At 41.9% G+C, this 22,659-nt stretch overlaps 1 protein-coding gene across 3 annotated transcripts in view; it reads left to right on the forward strand.

Annotated features, from left to right (window-relative positions):
• Positions 1-22,659, forward strand: part of SGCD (sarcoglycan delta) — a 413,617-nt gene that overhangs the window by 249,313 nt on the left and 141,645 nt on the right. For all 3 annotated transcript variants that reach the window (XM_060144120.1, XM_060144121.1, XM_060144119.1), the window contains 2 exons: positions 13,926-14,013; positions 20,344-20,463. In XM_060144120.1, the coding sequence (XP_060000103.1) occupies positions 13,926-14,013; positions 20,344-20,463 (208 nt within the window). The remainder of the gene's footprint in view (positions 1-13,925; positions 14,014-20,343; positions 20,464-22,659) is intronic.

Raw genomic sequence — 22,659 nt, forward strand, 5'->3', positions numbered from 1 at the left:
TACCCATACACACAGACCAGAAGAACCACTGACTTTTCCTGAGAAGTTTTGTTCAGTTCTTTGTCACCTTCAAACTATGAGAAATTTAACTTGAGATGTTACCTTTAAGTTAACGATTGCATTATATGTCTCCCTCTCACAGGATCCCCAATGATGATTTCTAGAGAAAGTAGAAAGCAAAATTTAAGCTGCCAGAAAGAATCAACTTGAAAATGCACAGATTTCTGTGTGAGTTTTGTCAGCTGAGATAGTTTGTGAACATTTTTCTAAAGGAGCTTTTAGTATTCATTGTGGATGTGCAGTGGAACTTAAAAGATAGGATGTAGGGTGGAAAGAAATGCCAACTCTACACCTCAGTGTATCAGACTCTGAAGCAGTTCATACTTAGCATGTCCCAAGCTGAGTTCTTAAGTCCCCAACCTCCCTCCTACCAGACTCTCCCCTCAAATATTCTCTCTCTCCCCCACTGTTCTCTGTCTCAGTAAATGGCCTACAACCTCTCCAGTTGCCAAGAAACATAAGAGCCATCCTGGGCTCTTCCCCTTCCTAGTTACCAACCCCAGTCAGTCACCAATTCTAAGATATATATGTTTAACCTTTCTGCTCATCTTCCCTACTCCCACTGCAGTTCTAGCTGCCATCCTTTCTCACCTGGATGACAACAGTAGTTTCTCACCTGGTTTCTCCCATCAAGCGTTGCCTCTTTCTTGTCAGTCCTCACAAGGTAGCCAGAGTGACCATGTTTAGATGAAAATCAGCTCCAGTTACTGCGCTGCTTAAAACCCTTTGATGACTTCCCACTTCTGGAGAAAGTCCAGTATCGTTTAAATGGCATCTAAGAGCAAAGAAGGAAGATGGATCTATCAGATATTTAGATGTACCATAGACCATAGAAATAGAAGAGTACAGTATTGATGCCAGAACAGACAGATGGTAGAACAGACTAGAAGGCTCTGACACAGGCTCGTGTGTATTTGGAGAGTATTATAGGATAGTGGCGGCACCACGTATTGGCAGGGAAAATAACAATCTCTTGGTAGAGAGCGTTAAGGAAAATGACTTCCATTTGTATTGCCACCTAAACTGTATACAAAAGTAGATTCCAACGGCAATGAAGACTTAGTATGAGGAGTGAAACTCAAATGTGAGTAGAAAAGAATATGAAAAAAGAACTAAGGCGGGAAAGGATTTCTTTATGAAACCCCAAGGAACCATCCTTAAGGAGAAACAAATGAGTTTTCTTACATCAAAGTCAAACATTCCCATTTATCAGAGGACAGCATGGGCTGAGTTAGCAAAGCTGATGGCAGACTCGAGGGACATGTTTTCCCTCTCCCCGTTGATCTTTAAGCTCCATCTACATTTTCCTTTCTCTCTGTCCCTTAAATATACCAAGCTCCCTCCTGCCTCAGGGCCGGTGTACGTGTCTGTCACTGTCTGAAAAGTTCTTTCTCCTCTGGTTTAGTTAATTCCCATTCACACCTATGATCTCAGCCAAAATGCCTCTCCCTTAGGAAGGCCTTTGTTGACTGCTCAGATTAGGACAGGTTTTCCTTGCGCGTGTGCTCATTTCAACTTCTACTTCCTGTTCATTGTACTCGTTGTAATCGCAATTATATAATCTTTTACGGAACTCTTAACTTCATGTCCATCCTCCCTGCTAGGGGTGGTAAGCTCCAGGAGAGCAGAGGCTACCTGCTCAGTACATAGCACAGTGCTTTATGCCTAGAAGATACCTTTAAAATGTTCATGGAATGAACAAATGACAATTGAAAGAGGGCATATTCCATACCACGTGCCAGATGGGTGCTACAAGCCCGGGGAATGGGCTTAATTTAACCCTTAGGTCAGCAAGAATTGGGGATAACGACGTGTGCCCCTGCTTCTCCCTGTCGTGTGAAGTCTCAACATCTCAACTCTCATTTGTATCACCTACGGTTCCTTGCACTCAGTAGGTGGTGAACAAGGATTTGTTGACTACAGGTCTATACTGCCTCCTCCCAGCACTCTCAGTTTTCTGTGTTTACACTATCACATCAGCCATGCTTAATGGCTTGCCTTTTGAAAACTCTCTTTGAGAGTTGATGTCAGCCTTCGTTTATTTACTTCTTTTGTTGACAACGCTCACTCTCAGTTGACTCTTAATTTGATCTGAGTATTCAGTTATTCAGCAAATATTGCTTGAAAGCCTAGTGAGTGTGCCAGGAATGTGCCAGACACTAGGAAAGCTGGCAGTCCCCTTCCAGATTTTTTTTTTAATATTTATTTATTTATTTGGCTGTGTCAGCTCTTAGTTGTGGCGCGTGGGCTTAGTTGCTCCGTGGCATGTAGGATCTTCCCGGACCGGGGCTCGAATCCGTGTCCCCTGCCTTGGCGGCGGGCGGATTCTTAACCACTGTGCCACCAGGGAAGCCCTTTGTCATGTTTTTAAAAGTATCAATTCAGAGACAACTAAAGCATCCTATTTAAAATAATAATGGTAATGGAGACATTGGATGCCTGCTGAGGATAAGCTTTACAAACTACCTTTTGGGATGATTTTAATGACAAATACGAGTTTGTGTCGGTTTGATTTTTCTAGTCATATCAAGAGTTACTATTAGAAGTAGACTCACAGACATAGAGAACAGGCTTGTGGTTGCCAAGGGGGCAGGGGGGAGGGAAGGATTGGAAGTTTAGGGTTAACAGATGCAAACTGATGTATATAGAAGAGATAAACAATAAGGTCCTACTGTATATCACAGGGAACTGTATTCAATATCTTGTGGTAAACCATAATGGAAAAGAATATAGAAAAGAATGTATGTGTATGTATAACTGAATCACTTTGCTGTGCAGCAGAAATTAACACAACACTGTAAATCAACTATACTTCAACTAAAAAAAAAAAAAAGAATATTATTTAGTGAACATTGATCACTACAGCCCGTACATTGTGATTCCTACCACAAAGAAGCTGGCGACTTCTGATTACCCTATTTTCTGTAAGCTGACCAGGGGAGAATGATAGCGTATAAAGAGCCGTGCATAGAGAACTGGCTGTGAGAGGCCCGTGCACTCTTGTTTATTTTAGTATTCCTAAAGATAGAATCCCATGGAAATAAATTTGTTTAGGGGAGAATTTTCTAGTAACGTGATCCACCCCAGAGTGAAATCACATGTCCATGATGTATTAAGCTTCCTGCCTTCGCAGAGATGAGTGCCTTTCTGAGGTCTCTTCCTAAAGTTCTAGATCTTGGAATTTGGCAGCCTAATATAGCTTTCCAAAAAAACACTAAAAATTTTTTTGAAAGGTTTAAATATACAGACAAGTTGTAAAGATCATGCAGAGCATTCTTGTATATCTCGTAGCCAGTCTCCTCTATTGCTAGTATAGAACATTGGTATGGTACTTCTGTCACAGTTGATGAACCAATACTGACACATTATTACTAACTAAAATATATCCTTTTTTCAGATTTTTCTTAGTTTTTATGTAATGTCCTTTTACTATCCAAGGATCTCATCCAGGATACCACATTATGTTTATTTGTCATGTTCCTTTAGGTTCTACTTGGCTGTGACAGTTTCTCAGACTCTCCTTGGTTTTGAAGCCCTTACCATTTTGAGGAGTACTGGTCAGGTGTTTTGCAAAATGACCCTTAATTAAGATTTGTCTGATGTTTTTCTCATAATTAGATGGGGGTAATGGGTTTTTAAGAGGAAGACCACAGAGGTAAAGTGTCCCTCTCTTCACATTTTTCAAGGGTGTATACTATCAACATGACTTATCACTGTTAATGTTGACCTTCATCACCTGGCTGAAGGGGTGTTTGTCAGATTTCTCCACTGTGATGTTCCTATTCCCTATTTCATGCTGTATTCTCCAAAAGGAAGTCACTATGTGCAATCCATCTTTAAGGAGTAGAGAATTAACTATGAAAATTGTTTGAAATTCTTCTACATAGGAGATTTATTTTTTTCTGTTCCATTTATCTATTTAATCATTTATGTATATCAGAATGGACTCATGGATATTTATTTTATGTCTTGGGTTATAATTCAGTGCTACAGTATTTATTTTGTTGTTCACATTGTTCCAGCTTGGCCATTGGGAGCTCTTTAAGTTTGTCTCCTGTGTCCCTTTGACATGCTCCCCAATAATTGTGGGGTGTTTTTCTGTTTGTTTTTTTGTTTTTGAGCACTTCATTCCTTTCTGGCACCGCAAGATGTTCCAGGCACATCTTTCATATTTCTTGCCCTGTCCTAGAATCAGTTGTTTTCAAAGAAGCCCTCCTGCTATAGGTTTTGTCTGCTTCCTTGTTATAGTTTATGTAGCATTTTGGTAGCCACTGTGCTAAGCCCTTGACATACACTGTCTTTTTTAATTCTCATATCAACACCATTAGGTAGCCTTTAACTTCATTTTGTAAATATAGAAAGTGAGTCTCAAAGAATATAAATGATTTACCCAACACCACACAGTTACTAAAAGTAGAGTTATGATTCAAGCCCAAATCTGACTCCAAAGCTCACACTGTAAACTGTTACTCCACAGGCCAGGCTCCCCTGTGTTCTCAGTCAGCATTAGGTGGATACTATGCTATTGTGAATTGCTGTGCCTTTTTGTTAGGAGGATAAGGCAGAAGCCCGCAAAATTCTCCTGTGGCAAGATGGCTCAGGATTCCAGCCCTGCTGATCCCTTCCTTCTCTGAGCTTCATTCCCACTGAGAGTTGAAAGCCTTCCCTGAATGTGGAAGTTGTTTATGTGCTGTCTTGGGGTTTTCTCTCGTTATCTACATTCCCAGATCAGACTCTTAGCTCCTCAGAGGGCAAAGAAAATATATGAAGATAAGTAACTTCAGAACAGGCTGTGTTGATGCGGCTGGCATCAAAAGCAAATATTAAAATCTGTGCCCTTCATACCGGGAGAGCATAGATCTTGATGGAAGGAATGTTGCATTGTTGTCATGGTTATTTTCCATTGACTCAGTCTCCTGCTGGTCAAGGAGCTACTCCAACAGAAAGGTCGTACCTTTCCTATTCTCCAGGGCCAAGGACAATATATAACATGTTCTAGACACTCAGTATATACAAAATGCGTAAGAGAAGCTCTTGGGTCCTGGACTAGACACTATTTGCTCTTGAATTACACACAAGTTTAACCTGCTTTTTCCACTTAGGAAGGCAGAAGTAAGAGGTGTCTCTAGAGATAGACAGATTGATGGCAGTGAAAAATGATAAGTCTGCTTCATTCAGAAACCCCATTCAAAAAGACAGTAAATGGAAAAGAAAACTGAAAAGGAATAAACTTACATGGTCATAGAGAAAGAGAAAAAACGATGGAAAGGGCTGATGGAAAGTGGGTCGATGAGAGGGGGCTGACCTGGCAGAGCTGGAATCTACAAATGTGCAGTGAAGGAAGCAAAATAAATAAATAGAGTGAGAGAGGATCCATGATACAGAGCCCTGGAAAGGCTCTGGAAATAGATGTCCCTGATGAATTGAGAGCCACTGTCCAGAATGAATGGAACAGGGTTACTTATCCACAAAGCACTTGAGGCACAGTGCCTAGGGCCAACAACAGTCATGATGCACTCTGGAGTGAGGCTGACATAAAGGACTGGTTGGAAGATCTGCATAAATACCAGTTAAACTCAGCATCTATGCCCAGATCCCATCCCCAATTGACCCAGCTAGGAAGTACCTCTTCCCAGCCTAGCAGAAGATAGGAGGATTGTTATCTACAAAGTTAAACCATCCAGAAGTATTGAAAAGCCTTCTCTAAATAGAAAGGAGGCAAAAATCTGTAGGAGAGAGAAAATTGCAACTGGAAAATAAATCACTTATATGAGTCAGTACATAGATTTAAAAAAAAATTTGTGTGTGAAAGTGATAATTAACTGTTTCGATGATTAACTGCTTTGATTAACTGATTTGCTGTTCATTAACAATGAACAGCAAAAGGATAAACATGAAGTTGTTAAAGAGGAAATAAAAATCATAAATGCTGGGGAGGGTAGTAAGAAAATGTAGATATTTTAAAAAATGTGTTTGAGCCTATATTGCTATCAGTCTAAAGCAAGTAAATATAATAATGGGTTAACATACTTGAAAAACAAAACTACAAATCGAAAACATACAACAGATTCACAAAAACTAGAAAGAAGAGAACTCAAGTATAATACAGAAGAAAACCATCAAACCACAAAAGGAAAAACAAAAACAAAAAGAAAGGAACAAAGAAGAAATACAAAATCAACTGGAAAACTGGGTTCAAAATGGCAATAAACACATACCTATCAATAATTATCTTAAATGTCAATGGACTAGATGCTCCTGTCAAAAGACATAAAGTGGCAGATTGGATAATAATATTCTGTCTACAAGAGACCCACTTTAGGGCAAAGGACACACGTAGATTGAAAGTGAAGGGATGGAAAAAGATATTTCATGCAAATGGAAATGACAAGAAAGCAGGGGTAACAATACTCATATCAGACAAAATAGACTTTAAAACAAAGACCATAAAGATAAAGATGGACACTATATAATGATAAAAGGATCAATATGAGAATAGGGTATTACAGTCATTGACATATAGCACCCACTATAGGAGCACCTAAATACATAAAACAAATACTAACAAGCATGAAGGGAGTAATTGATGGGAACACAAAAATAGTAGGAGACTTTAACAGCCCACTCACATCTATGGGGAGATATTCTAGACAGAAAATCAGTAAGGCAACAGAGATTCTAAATGACACAATGAAACAGTTAGACTTAATTAATATTTTCAGGACATTATATCAAAAAAAAGCACCCCACAATACATACTCTTTTCAAATGCATATGGAACGTTCTCTACTATAGATCACATACTAGGACAAAAAACAAGCCTCAAAAAATTTAAGAGGAGAGAAGTTATTTCAAGCATCTTTTCTGACCACAGTGGCATGAAACTAGAAATCAACCATAGAAAAAGAAATGAGGAAAAAAAAAGATTATTTAGAGACTAAACAACATGCTACTGAAAAACCAGTGGGTCAATGATGAAATTCAAAGAGGAAATTAAAAAATACCTTGAGGCAAATGACAATAAAAACACAACCAAACAAAAATCTGTGGGTTGCAGCAAAAGCAGTACTATGAGGGAAGTTCATAGTGATACAGGCCTTACTCAAAAAGCAAGAAGAATCTCAAACAACCTAACCAACCACCTAAAAGAATTTTAAAAAAGAAGTGCAAGCAAAAGTCAGTAGAAGTCAGTAGAAGGAAGGAAATGATAAAGATCAAAGAGAAAATAAATAAAATAGAGATTTAAAAAAATAGAAAAAAATCAATAAAACCAAGAGCTGATTTTTTGAAAGGGTAAACAAAATCAACAAACCTCTGGCCAGCCTCACCAAGAAGAAAACAGAGAGAACCCAAATAAACAAAATAGGAAATGAAAGAGGAGAAATAACAACTAATAACACAGAAATACAACAACAAAAACCTGTAAGAGAATACTATGATCAATTTTATGCCAACAAATTTGACAACCTAGAAGAAATGGCCAAGTTTCTAGAAACATACAGTCCACCGAAACTAAACAAAGAAGAAATAGACTGATCACTAGAAGTGAAATAGAATTTGTCATTAAAAACAAAAAAACTCCCTGAAAACAAAAGTCCAGAACCAGATGGCTTCACTGGGGAAGAACTTACACTGTTCCTTCTCAAACTCTTCCAAAAGATTGAAGAAGAGGAAGTACTCCCAAAGTCATTCTATGAAGCCATCACCCTAATATCAAAACCAGGCAAAGACGCTACAAAAAAGAAAATCACAGGCAAATATCTTTGATGAATGTGTTAGGTTGGCCGAAACATTCGTTCAGATTATTCCATAGAATGTTATGGAAAAACCTGAACGAACGTTTTGGCCAACCCAATAAATGCAAAAATTCTCAACAAAGTATTAGCAACAAAATCCAACATCACATAAAAAAGATCATACAGCACAGTCAAGTTGGATTCATCCCAGGGTCACAAGGATAGTTCAACCTATGCAAATCAATCAGTGTGACACATTACATCAACAAATGAAAAGACAAAAATCACCTGATCATCTCAATAGGTACAGGAAAAGCATTTGACAAAATTCAGTATTCATTCATGATAAAAACTCTTACCAAAGTGGGTATAGAGGGAACGTATCTCAACATAATAAAAGCTATTTATGACAAACCCACAGCCAACATAATACTCAGTGGTGAAAAGCGGAAAGCCTTCATGCTGAAATCTGGAATGTGATAAGGATGCCCACTCTCACTGCTTCTATTCAACACAGTATTACAAGTCCTAGACCCAGCAGTCAGGCAAGAAAAAGAAACAAAATGTATTCATTTTATTTATAGTGAGGTGGATGGACCTAGAGTCTGTCATACAGAGTGAAGTGTCAGAAAGAGAAAAACAGATACCATATGCTAACACATATATATAGAATCTAAAAAAAATAAAATGGTTCTGAAGAACCTAAGGGCAGGACAGGAATAAAGATGCAGACTTAGAGAATGGACTTGAGGACACGGGGAGGGGGAAGAGTGAGCTGGGACGAAGTGAGAGAGTGGCATGGACATATATACACTACCAAACGTAAAATAGATAGCTAGTGGGAAGCAGCCGCATAGCACAGGGAGATCAGCTCAGTGCTTTGTGACCAGCTGGCAGGGTGGGATAGGGAGGGTGGGCAGGAGACGCAAGAGGGGGTAGATATGGGGATATATGTATATATATAGCTGATTCACTTTGTTATAAAACAGAAACTAACACACCATTGTAAAGCAATTACACTCCAATAAAGATGTTAAAAAAATAAAATGTAAAATTGTCAGTATATGCAGATGATGTGATACTATATATATAGAAAACCCTAAAGACTCCACACAGAAACTACTAGAACTGATAGACGAATTTAGCATGGTAGCAGGATACAAGATTAACATACAGAAATCTGTTGCATTTCTTTGCACTAACAATGAAATGTCAGAAAGAGTTTAGAGAGTTTAGGAGTTTAGAGGATTCCTCTCTGATGAAACTAGCCCACAGTTACTGACTGCCCACAGATACTGACATTTAGAGGTTTTCCATTGAATTAGCCAGTTCCCCAACTCCCTGTGGCAAGATTTACTCTTCCAGAAACCCAGAGTTTCCAAAGAGCATTTTTATTTCGTCTAAGAGAGGGTAGTGTGTCAGTCAAACATAGAAGGGATGGTATAAAATGAAGTTTCAAAAAATAAGAAAATTACAAGTACTGTAGTCAAATTTTTTTTAAAACTCAGCAGAAATATTGGAACTTAAAGCTGAGGTTATTTCCCAGAATATAGAACCTAAAGAAAAAGGATTCAACATCAGGAGGAAAAAAACAAAAGTAGAAAATAAAGCATTTTTTTTAAATGAAGCATTTATTGACTCTACGAAAAGAAAAAAAAAGTGTACAAGAAAGAAAAAGGAAATGTAATCAAAGAACATGACTTCGCTCAGCTGTGGACAGTATTATGCATAATCATAATAATGTAGATTCTGAATATTGATTTGACCAAAATTGCATGGAAGAGTCCATACCATTGGAGAAATTCAGTGGATAACGTCTAAAGTTGATAGATAAGTGATAGCACAGAAGTATATTTTGGGCCATGGGGAGGGAAGTACCTGAAGGAGAATCTTGGCAAGTTGAAAGCTCTTGCTTTCAAGGTGGTGAGAGGTATGAACCACTGCTCTTCAATATAAGCTTTGTAGTATTTGATGTTTATATGGACTGCCTTCATATGAGAACAAATAATACATTTCAAAAAATCAGATACACTAATTTTAAAATGTCAGCATGATGGAGCCATTTAGTGTTCAAATAGCCACATGCATACAGTAGTCCCTGGAAAGCATTGTGGGATAAATAACGTTCATTGCAGTGGTCTTGCGTCATCAAGAAAATGTGTGATTCTGTTCTGCATGTTCTGCTCTAGAGAAACAGATACGATGGGGGTTCTTCTCCATCCAAATGCCGCATGCTTTAGTTGTTTGGGGAGAGTCCTGATGTGGAGTGTCCTAATCTCCCAAAGTGGGAGAAATGGTGTGTGTCCCCCTTCCTCATGTCCCAAGCAGCCTCACCCCGTGTCCAGGAGAATCTGGGCTGATTGGCCACAGACTGACTTGCTGCGGTCCAGAGCTCTGATAACCATGATCAAACACCCTCGGGTTTGCCAGACTCCTTCCTTTCCGCCAGGCGGGGCTGAGCCTCCCTCGGGTTCCCCATAAGCCCCTTGTCCTTGGATGGTTGCCTTGAAGTCATTTAGTGAAAGTCACTGGCCCCAGAGCAGGCTGTCCTGTGGCAGAAATTAACCTCCCCAGGCCCAGAGGCTGCAGTGGTGAGTGGGAGGGAGACAGGAAAGAGAAGCAGCTGAGAGAGCAGAATTTAGCCTCTCCTCATAAAGTGTTTCCCCTACTGGTTCTGATACCACAGAGACTGCAGAGGATGCTTCGCTTGGCTGCTGCTTCCTGGTTTAACCTCAGTAAAGCGAGCCAGAGAGCCAAATAAAATGGCCCTGACCCAGCTGAGTCAGAGTTTGTTAACTGGTGGTTTGTGCTTTTTTCCTGGTGATCTTTCTGTTTTCAGGTACTGTATATGGGAGGGTTATAGCAAGATGTCCCAGGCTAGAATGAGGCTCTTTGTTTAAACCCTCATGTAGCAAAGACTGTTTCCCAGTGTGTTAAGCATCACAGACCAATTAATGCTGTATGTTAATCTTTTGATCTAGCAATAAAAGGGAATGGCTGGCTTTATTTTATCTCTTGCTACAAACCTTGATCAAAGCTGTAGAGGTTTTTTTTTTTTCCTAATAGAATTTTGTGAATATTAAGGGCAGGCAGATACGTTTGAAGATACTGGGATTTGAAAGATAATAGTGAACCGGCCACTAAAGGGAGATCCTTTGAAATCTGGAGACAGAATATTGGATGTAGAGGGTACCCCTGACTTAGTTCACAGATAGGTTATAAGGAATAGGTAATACAAAGAAAGGTCAGCCTTTTCCTCCTCCATCCTTTCCCCCTCCCCCCTCCTCTCCCTCTCTTTCCCCCTCTCCCTCTTCCTGCCTCTGTCACTAACCTGCCCTGTCTGCCCCCTCCCCTAACCCTACCAACTACAGAGGACTTAACTGTGTGCCTGGAACACAGTTCATTACCTAGAGAATTTAATAATTTTAATAAGATGTGTCTTTTAATAATTTAATAATAATATGTGCAACATCACATATCAAGAAACTGAGGCTTACAGCACTTAAGTTACTTGCCCAAAGCCACCCAACTGGGAGGTGGTGGAGTGGAGCTCGGAAACTAGGTAGCTTGACTCCAGGGCTCCTACTGTGTGCGTGGCTCATAGAGAGGCTCAGTTATGTCAGCCCTGAGCTGCTGCTGATATCGATGTTGCAGAGAATGAACCACAGAATGATGAAGTGATTTGCTCAAGGTCGCACACTGGTCAGTGGCCATGGAGTTTATCCAGTTGTCTGATTCTGGGTCACCCCTCTCTCTGCAGTGCCAGGTTGCTCAATATATGAAGAGTTAGTGCTTTAAATTCTAGAAACCTATATCCTCCTAGGCAGGTTCCAGGTTCTGAATTCTCACATTGCTTGAATTGTTTGTAAGTTTAAAGTAGCACAGTTAAGCCCTGCCAGAAGCAATGGCAAGGAAACTATTTTAGGTTAATATCTGTTTCCTAAGGGATGGGGGGAAAAAAAAACTGCGTCAATATTAGATTCAATGTATTTCTTCTTCCCTGATCCAAGTAATAAGCAAAAAACAAAACAGAACTAAAAAACCTTTATTCATCAGGCAAAATTTTAATTTCAAGCTACGGGGGGGTGGGGGAGGGGCACAGTGAATCAGTGGTTGCCCAGATGTGGCAGAAGTTCTCTCTCTCCTCAACAGTAGGACAAGAGCTCTCACCCAAGGTTAACTGGTTTCTCAGGGCTTGAGCGGGTCAGTTATCCATTTTATCAGTTAACCTCGGGTGAGAGGGACCACGGCTCTAGACCATCAGTGTGTGGAAAACGCCTTGGTGGTGGCCGCCCCATCCGTCTTCTCTGCTCGTGAAAACTACCTCAGACCTTGGCCCGAGCTGCCTGTCAGCACAGCTCTGCCACTCCACCGTCTGCAGGCCCTGGGCTGGGCCCATGAATCACCTGTTTTCGAAGAAAAAAGACATAAGACAGTCAGCCCACAACCGTCCTCGTTTTCTCATTCCATCTTCGGAAGAGCCTGTCTACATTCTGTTCCAGGTTCAGCTCAGCATGATCATCCCCTTTGCGTCTCACTCCACAGCCTTAAGCCAGGAACAGTCGTACCCTTCGGGAAAGTTCCCGCACACTGCTGCTCTCTTATCACCCTTACGGTCCTCTGCCTGGTATTGTAGGTGTGTGTGCTGCGTCACTGTCCCCACTGGAATGTAAGACTTTGAAGGTGAAGAGGGTCTTTCCTATCTTCATTTTCCTGACAACTCGTGGCGCAATGGTTTTTCTGTATTTGGGACTCAATTCATAGTGGTTTAACTGAATTTTCAGGCAGGTACATGCCATGTGGTAACGAGGGTTTGGAAAGACAAGGATGACTACCTACATTCTTCTTCCTAATAACCATCTGGTTACTGACATGTTTTGTCAGAGATTCGTCCTTTTGTTTATGGCTTTAGTTTACTCCAAGAAAGGAAGAATGTCTAAGCTGGGGGCTGGCAGAATATGGCCTATGGGCTACATCCAGCCCTCTGCCTGTTCTCATCTGGCCGGTGAACTGAGATAATTTCTACATTTCTAAATGTTTGGTGGGGGAAAGACAGGGGGAGGAAGAGTAATATTTTATGACAAAGTAAGATTATATTAAGTTTAAAATGATATGAAATCAAAATGTCATTATCCACGAAGGAAGGTTTACTGGAATACAGCCCTAGCTGTTTGTCTACGTATTGTCTATGGCTCATTTGCACTAAAGCAGAAGATTTGAATAGTTAACACACAGATGATATGTCCCACAAAACCTAAAGTATTTATTATCAGGCCCTTTATAGAAAAGGTGTGCCAGCCTGTGTTCTGAGTCGTTCTCAGAAATGTCTGCCACCATGTGGAAGGGGGACCAGGTGCCCTTTTTGATTAAAGGGAGATGGGTGGAAGGCACAGGATGCCTGGAGGAAAAGAAATCTGGAGAAAGAAAAGGAAGAAAGGGGAGGCAGAGGCCACCTTGGAGATGCTGGATCCTCCTGGGTTTTGTATCCATGCGTGGCAAACATTCTACAAAAAGATTTCCATCTTTCTGAGGAGCACCTGGATGGTCACAGCCAGTGGACCTGCCGGAGGGGGAAACCTGGAGTGTTTTCCACAAGCATTTTCCTCTCCACTAAGAACTCTGCATGGTTCTTTGGAGAAATTGTGAACTAGAAAGGGTGAGAGTAGGAGATTATCATTCACTCCTGATCATTCCGTGTACCAGAGCTGACTAACATCTACAGTAAGATCTAAAGGGCTCTGTGTCCTTGTTGTCTTTGATTCAACAAACGTGTGTGTGTGTGTGTGTATGAAATCTCTTTGGAATGTGTCTGTCTATCTGTGTGTCTCTTTGGGGAAAATCCATTCCGATTGAATGCCAATTAATTATCATGTATGTGGGGATCATTAAACATTTAGAATTTTCAAAGAAAGATACATCAGTTAGACCTTGGCTAAGATCAGCTCAGCCCCGTGGGGAGTGGGGGTTACAGTTTTGTTTAGAAATCTGCTGCCACCATATATAAAATATATAAACAGTAAGACCTACTGTATAGCACAGAGAACTATACTCAATATCTTGTAATAACCTATCATGAAAAAAACAAATCTGCTGCCATTTTCATATGTTTCTCTAATTTTCTTATTACAGGGTAATGCCCTGTACTTCAAATCTGCCAGAAATGTTACAGTGAACATCCTCAACGAACACACTAAAGTCCTAACTCAGCTGATAACAGGTAAGAAAAGAAAGCACTTAGCAGTGTCTGGTCCACGGTAAGCGCTCAAAAAACATACAGTGGAAGGTTGAATGAAACACCATGTGATGTATCTAAAGAAGGGAAAGTCTGCTCGCACAATTTACAGTGTCGGAAAAGAGAACAAAGCATGTGTTCCCTGATGCTACTCAAGGGCAGAGTCTCATCCTATACACACATTTAACTTATGCAGATCTGATGATACTCGTTTAGGGGGTGGGGAAGAAGAATAAACTATTTTTCATGTAGCATGGCCCCTAAACACCAGCTGCTCAACCACAGGAAAGCTCTCTGCTCCAGTGCCAGAGGAAAAGCTGGCTGTGTTGTATTAACGGGAAGAGAGCACAGTATACACAGAACCATGCACATCATACTTTATGGGTTGTAAAAGGGATTTGTAATGATAGTTTGAATCCATGCCATATTTGCCGTACGTGCTGACTTTGAACCTAGCTCAATTGCGAGATGCAGATGTACCCCGACTGAATATGTTTGTGTAGTTCCTTTTCATAGCGCAGATCTGCTCCTAACAGCCGTGGAAAGCACCCAGTGGGGTTTAAGCTGCACAGTGCTGAAATTTAAACAAGAGTTGGTTATTCACCATAATGACTCTAATGATGAACATGGGCCTCACGGTCGCAGTAACATGCTGGGTGGTATGACCGGTGCCCGCTCTGTAGGCTATGAGCAGCGGTAAATAGGAGCTGTCATGCACCTCCACGGCAGAAGGGGAAAGGGGGGCTATGTCTGAACGGCATTGTTACACTTGCAGACAGAAGATGCCATTTGTTTGGCTTCAGGGCTGAAAGAAATGTCTACAGATGGACATTTCGAGAAGCCAGTTGCCCAAATGTCCTGAAACATTACTGGCACTAAAACATCTGGAGCCCCACGAATCCCAATGCCAAGGGGAGGCAGATGCCTTTGTGCCCAGAGTCTCGCTGGGGAAAGAGCCTCACTCTCCCGCCACCAGATGTGTACGTCTGGAGAGCCACAGCTGGTGGGTGACCTGGACTGGCTCCCACTGGAGGAACAGCTGTGGCAGAGCCCGTAATCCATAAAATTGCTCTTCCAGCGCGCGCCCAGCTCAGCGGCCTCGCTGCTCTAACATGTGGCCCGCAGTCACGATGCTAAATAATTAAATAAACAGCTTCAGTAAGCAATGATTTAAGCAGTGTGCGTGAAAATTGCCTCCAGGAGGGAAATAAATCCGACCTCCAGCTCCCAGATTCCCGCGTTCAAAAGGGACTTATTTCGCCTGATCACTTGATCATTTGCCATCTATTTGCAGTGGGAGATTTGGCTGACTTGAGAGATTTTGTTTTGATAAAGCTGGAACCGGACGAATGACTGTTACTCAGGAAAAGAGTCTTTCTGTCCCCCTCCTTCTCCCCCCACCTCCTCCTTTTGCTTCTCTCTTCCGACTCCCCCTTTTCTCCTCCACCCCCTCTTCCTTCCCCCTCTCTCCATCTCCCTTTGTCTCCCTCTGCCTCCCCCTTCTCTCTCGCCTCTTTCCTCTTTCTCTCTCTCCTTTTCCTCTTCTGTTGTTCTCTCCTCTCTACTGCCTCTCTGTTTCCCCATCTTCTTTCTGTCTCCCCTGACCAGGGCAGGCCCCTGGAGCTGAGACCCCATCCCTACCTCTTAAAGTAAGGCACAAGGTAGCTAATATTAAACGAGATGGGCAGAAAGCCATCCTAACACCAGCCGGCAGCAGCCTTTCAAGATGCCTTCTAGAGAAGATAGTCCATACGTTCAAATAGAATTCCCAGTACATACACCCATGCACGATCACCCCTAAAGTTTCCCTTCAGGGTTCTCCTTTTACATTGATGCACATGGTGGAAAGCACAGAGCAGTTCCAGGAGAAAGTATCCTAAGGCCCGGTACACTTAGTGGTGGACTTACCTGACAGCAAATCATTTTGCCTAAGCGGCCGGGTTTACTATGGCAGTCCTGAGGATTCGAGAGTTCTCCTGCTTATTACCTAATGATCATGTCTCAGAAGCCCAGAAGAAATTCCAGTGTTAGCGATTCAGGTAATCTTTTCACAGGAAACAATGTTTTAAATGATGGTTAAGTTCCCAGGCCAGGCGACACAGCCATACCTGACTCATGCTGCTGCTGATTTACTATCATCTCAGTAGTAGGTCCAAACAGGGAACCCTCTGACCTGCAAGGAGGAAAGTTGTAGAAGTCTTATATGACATCTAGCCAGAGTGGGGAAAGTCCCCAGGATCAAGGGAGTTGAGGAAAGAAATTAGACTGCACGGCCCCCAGGTCCTTCTAGCTCCCAGATTCATGGCATTGGCAGGACTGGGAGATGGCCAGTGCATCCTGATGGAGATTAAATAAGGAGGTGCTTCACACGTACACTACTGTGCACAGAAAGGGATTAATTGAAGATTAGTTTCAGGTTACAAATAACGATCTTTTCCATCCTGGAGAGGAAGTGAGCTCACCAAGAGACCTCCTGAGCAAACGCAGGTCTCCAGCTCCATTTACATTTCTTTGCAGAATCGTTTTTTTTTTTTAAAGATTTCATCGTGTCCAAGGAGCTTTGGCAGCTCCAGGTGAAATCAACAAAAGGACAAGCCATCTGCACCATGGAGCCAGCAGTTGCTCTGTGGGGTTTTGGCTAAAACTACCAACTACTGAGCCTTATATACCCAAATGGTTCCGTCCATGTTGTATTCTCAGAAGCCTTGAAAAGCAAGATAACTTAATGGTGTCTTGTGTTCTCTGATGGCTGCAGTCTCTTCAGTACACGCTCCTGTATCTCACACACCATTCGTAAGTTCAGAGTAAACTTAGTTTACACACAGACCAGTGTTCTTGATGCCTCAGGGGTGTGTCTCATGGTATTGCCCAAGTCCATGGAAGCAAAGTCCAAGCATTTGTGTCTACAAGTCATACCGCCATATCTGACTAGATCCAGAGCGGGCAAATTGTGCTCACCCCATGGCCATCCTGAGATCATTCATTCATTCCCTCATTCGTTCATTCATTCATTAGCACTAGACCTCCTGATCTCCAGTCTCCCCCCTAAAAAGAAAAGGTAACAACCTCAAAGCATTGCCAAGTAATACAGATTTTACTGAAGGTTTCTTGTGACCAGGAAGACAGCTACATCTTAGCCCTCCCTAAGCAACCTAATACCAAGCCCTCACTGCACCTGTCTCTTCTTTCAGGATTTCTCTCTTCCTTGTCTCCAGCTTCCTAATTCCTTTCATCCTCCAAAAGTTCCTCTCCTAATTGCCCCAGCATCCTTTTCCTTTCTAGACAAATAAACATCCCTTTTCTGCTATGGAATGATTCCTAGGGCACAGTTCCAGATGCAGATCTGCCATTAGCTCGCTTGGTGACCTTGAGGGAGCCCTTGGCTTTGCTTTCACTTGTTCTCACGTACAGCATGAAGGCAGTCAAAGAAGACAATGTCCAGGTCCCATACCATTTGGAAATGTGTGCTCTGTCTGCTGTTTCCATCCCCCACTCATTAAAGAGCCTTTCCAGTGTGCTGCTTTTTGTCAGAGGGCCAGTGTGGATGTACTGGCAAGAGATCAGTTTTGCTGAATTGACATGATGATGCGAATGAGGGAAGTTCACTCAGAGATGGTCACCATTTGTTCATTTCAATGTGTTGTGACCATTACATTAGAAAAATGGCGATGGTTATGATCCCAATGGCGATGATAATCACAAGATCAGTCCCCTACATTTCACAACTCTTTTCTGCCTACAAATTTCTCTTTATAAACACAGTATAATTCAGTCCTTTTAACCTTTCTATGCGATAGGTAGAATCGATGGTAGTAGCACAGTTGTGCAGATGCAGAAAATGAGGTTCAGAAAGATCAAATGATTTGCCCAAAGTCACATTACCAGAAAATGAGAGAGTTGGGACATAATTTTTGTCTTCTGATTCTTAGTGTGATAGCCTTGCCAAAGAGGAAAGCGGCCCCAGACATCCAGGGGCTGGCCGGGCTCTATCAGCCAAGCGTTGGTGTTCTGTGTGGACATAAATAATTTCACAGAACATCAACACCAGACAAGGCCACTCGTGGCCATGAAGGATGGAGAAAAAACAAAAAGCAAACACAACCCTGATCATGTCTGAACATAGATGAAAAATAGAAACTTTTATCCAAACCACAGGAATCACCAGACTTCCCCCTCTCCCCCTATAATATGAATGACTACTGTTTGTTTATCCATTACAGTTTGGCGTTGCTCTGGTCTTCCCTACTCTAGATAAGATTTACTAAGATGCTAATCGTAAAATTACTCCTAGTACCTGACAGCATGTAATCCAGAATGAAACCTTGCTTCCTTAAACCCTGCCTCCAAATAACCTATTATAAGGCCAGATCCTGTAATAAATTCTTTCTTCTTATTGAGAAGCCCTATGGTTCCCCACGGGTGTGTGTTCTCTCCCACGGCAATGAGTTAAAAACCCAACTTGTTCAACTCCAAGTGTGTTCCTAGTGATCTTTGCCTAGAAGGCACTGAGGGCCCTTTCACTACTACTTTTTACTAATAAGTGACACTGTCTTGAAAAATAACTAGAAGGAAACAAAAATGTTATACAGTCGGCCCTCCATATCCACGAGTTCCACATTCCTGTATTCAACCAACTACAGGTAGAAACATTTGGGGGAAAAAATTCCAGAAAGATCCAAAAAGCAAAACTTGAATTTGTCCCATGCTGGCAACTGTTTACATAGTATTTATATTGTATTTGCAACTATTTACACAGCATACATTGTATTAGGTATCATAAGTAATTAGATAATTTAAAGTATACAGGAGGGGCTTCCCTGGTGGCGCAGTGGTTAAGAATCCACCTGCAAATGCAGGGGACACGGGTTCGAGCCCTGGTCCAGGAAGATCCCACATGCTGCGGAGCAGCTAAGCCCGTGTGCCACAACTACTGAGCCTGCACTCTAGACCCCGCGAGCCACAACTACTGAGCCTGAGTGTCACAACTACTGAAGCCCAAGCGCCTAGAGCCCGCGCTCCACAACAAGAGAAGCCACCACAATGAGAAGCCTGCACGCCGCAACGAAGAGTAGCCCCCGCTCGCCACAACTAGAGAAAGCCCGTGCGCATCAACAAGGACCCAATGCAGCCAAAAATAAATAAATTAATTAATTAAATTTATAAAAATAAATAAAGTATACAGGAGAATATGCATAAGTTATATGCAAGTATCACACCGTTTTATGTAAGGGACTTGAACATCCATGGATTTCGATATCCGAGGGGTATCCTGGACCTAATCCCCCACAGATACTGAGGGACAGTTATATCGGAATCTCCTGGGCAGTTTTGGAAAAAATATAAGCTTTCTGGACTCTACCCTCAAATATTTTTCTATGTGAATTTCCAGTCCAAAAGATAAATTCCTTTTTGATCTCAGCTATTATCATTGAGAATGATGACACCCCCAGGTTATTCTGATGCACTTCTGTGGTCTAGCTTTTTGGAGCCTTCTGAACTTCAGGTATTTAGGTAGCTCTATGTTGTTGTTGTTGTTTTAAGAATTCTAACACTAACCTGTTCTACTTTTTCCATAATACCTAAAACTCTCTGCAGTTTTCTGGTTGATTTATTAACACATGTTTAAATGTCTGTCTGTCTGTCTCTATCAGCAGGTTAGTGCTAAGGGATCAGGGACTTTGTCTTCCTTTTGCCGCTACTATAGCCTCAGCTTCAAGAAGAGTATCTGTTGTGATATGATAAAACCTCTAAAATTGATTTTTTATTGAATGAAATTCTATCATGAAAGATTCAGTAACTTTCAAGGCAATTAATTACAAGATATTATAGCCTCTTCTGTCAAGAAATGACTTATATACTTGTCTGGTGTCAGATGCAGCCAGCGGGTCAGGGGTAGAAAGAGTGAGGCAGATTTCAGCTGAATTTAAAGGTGCCCTTTCCAGCAGTTAGGGCTGGCCAAAGCTACGCCGGTCCTTCAAGAGGTGGTGAGTATTTTGTGCTTTCATAAACGCAAGCCAAAATCTACAAGTATTTGAAAGTAATTTGCTGGTTAGCTGAGGGAAATCTCACTCAAGCATTAGTTTGGAGGAAGGACAGAATGGTTTTTAAAATCCTACCTGGAGAGCGTATGATTAAAAGTAATTGACAAGATATGGTTAGAGTCATGAGGCTAGGCTAATTGTCACAGCTAGCTTCTGAAAACCAACCCATTTACATTAAAGTCCAATACAATCTTGTCAGATGTATCTGTTCTGCGAAAAGCTCTTTATAATTGAAAGCAACGGAACTAACGTATTCCCTCTCTCCCCCTTCTAGGGCCAAAAGCTGTAGAAGCTTATGGCAAAAAGTTCGAGGTGAAGACGGTTTCTGGAAAATTGCTCTTCTCTGCAGATAGCAATGAAGTGGTAGTAGGAGCTGAGAGATTAAGAGTTTTAGGTAAGTAAACTTCAGTCATTGAACTGGTTTAATGCTACTGTGTACATTTTAGAGGAAAAGTTAAATGGTGTCTATAAGAGTGATTTTGGCTAATTACCTGTAAAGGTAATTTTACTCTCTCAAAGCAAGGATGATGAACCTCCCAGGCCCCACCTTAAAAGTTTCTCAAATCATGAGTCTTTGTGGCACGTCCGCCATCATCAAGCTTCGGGTGGGGATGTGTGCTCATACCAAGAAATGTGCTAATCCTCACAGGTTGGCAGTCCTGCAGCAAGCAGTCAAGACTTGTATACGTTGTTATAGTGATTACTAAACCTGGTTGTCAATTAAGAATCATGTAGGGAACTTCTGAAAAGGTCAGGTTCACGGATCCAAGCCTGACTTAACTGAATTAGAAGTTCTTTTGTAAGGACCCAAGGATTTATTTGTAAAAACGGGAATTTCTCTGTTGGTTCCACTATTGGAATCATTGAATTTGGCTGTACACCGAAATGGCCTAGCAGGGTGGTTTAAGAGTTCTGGTACTGGAGCTAACCTAGCTTTTCATCCGGCTCTGTCACCTACTAGCTGTGTGATTTTAGACAAATTACCAACATCACTGAACCAGTTTCCTTTTCTGCTCGATTGGGCTAAGAACACCTACCTCCTCTAGTTCTCCCTAGGGCTCAATCAGATTGTGTTAGATCATGTTATACACACTTATCACAGTGCCGAGCACAAAACAGTACTCATTCAGTGCTGCTGCTGTTAATACTCTTGCTACTATTAATACTAATCCTGCTTTTCCTTCTCTTGCTCTCTGTGAGTACCAGTTAAAAGCTCAGACTCCGGAATTAACCCACTATATTTTTAATGCTATCTCTGTCCTTTAATAGCTGTGTGACCTAAAGCAAGTTAGCTAACCTCTCTACATCTATGTTTTGCTCATCTATAAAATGGGGGTAATAGAAGTATCTACCTTCTGAGACTGGAAGGATTGAATGAAATAATCTATGGAAAGTGGTTCGTAAGTTGGCTAAAAATAGGAAGTGTTCACTAAGTGCTAGATGTTATTAACTTAAATTATTATGTTATTTGTACTTGAACTTATTATTTGCTGTGTACATTATTAGTTGCACCCTGCATCTTCTTTCTTCTCTATTAGTGCTGTCTTCCTTCTGTTCATCACCTCCACCCTCAGTCCATCAGCTTGTCTGGCCTGTCTGTCTCTCTATCTGACATAATACACATTCATATCTAACTTGCTTGCTAGATGACCCCTAAGTTTCCATCCCCAGGCCTGGCATCTTGCCTGAGTTCTAGGTCTTCCTTTATATCTAGCTACTCCACCAGCCTCTCATACTTAGTGGATCTTGAGTGCCTAACGTAATAACACACGTGAACATGCACGCACACGCACACACACCCCACACACACACTCACCCTCTACTCTCCCACCTGTATTTACCCCTGACTCCCCTATCACTCTTACTGGCCCCATTATGCTTTCCTCTGTCAGTGTCAAAACTTCAGCGTCGTTCTGACCAGCAGCAGGCTCAGCACAGTCAGAAGATGGCAGTGGCCATCCTGACAGAGCTCAATGGCATGGGAGGGCCGGGTGCAGAGGCAGCGAGCCAGGGGCGGTCTAATCGCCGGTCAGGTGCTCACTGGGATGGAACAATTCCTTTGTCTTTCAGGGCCTTGCTTTTTCCTATCTGTAAAATGAGAGCTGTCTAGAGCAGAAGTTTCAAACAATTTTTTAAAACTTAGCAACAGAAACTTTTCAAAATAAAATTTCATACCAAACCCCAATCAATAAAATGTATCAAAGAACAGCACTGGGCTTCCCTGGTGGCGCAGCGGTTGAGAGTCCTCCTGCTGATGCAGGGGACACGGGTTCGTGCCCCGGTCCAGGAAGATCCCACATGCCATGGAGCAGCTGGGCCCGTGAGCCGTGGCCGCTGAGCCTGCGCATCCGGAGCCTGTGCTCCGCAACGGGAGAGGCCACACCAGTGAGAGGCCTGCGTACCGAAAAAAAAAAAAAGAACAGCACGGCTCTGGGTTGTGGATGGGGCTTTTAAGGCATAAAGGTTAAGCTGTATAGCTTCTTTCTCCCCCCTCACTCTGTCCTTGGGAGACCTCTTAGAACTTATTTTTAAAACCCCTTAAGTAGATAGTCTTTAAAAGAAAAAAAGGTAAAGCCTACTGACCACTTGC

Source organism: Lagenorhynchus albirostris, chromosome 3 (assembly GCF_949774975.1).
Source record: "Lagenorhynchus albirostris chromosome 3, mLagAlb1.1, whole genome shotgun sequence".
In the NCBI taxonomy this organism is placed as follows: domain Eukaryota; kingdom Metazoa; phylum Chordata; class Mammalia; order Artiodactyla; family Delphinidae; genus Lagenorhynchus; species Lagenorhynchus albirostris.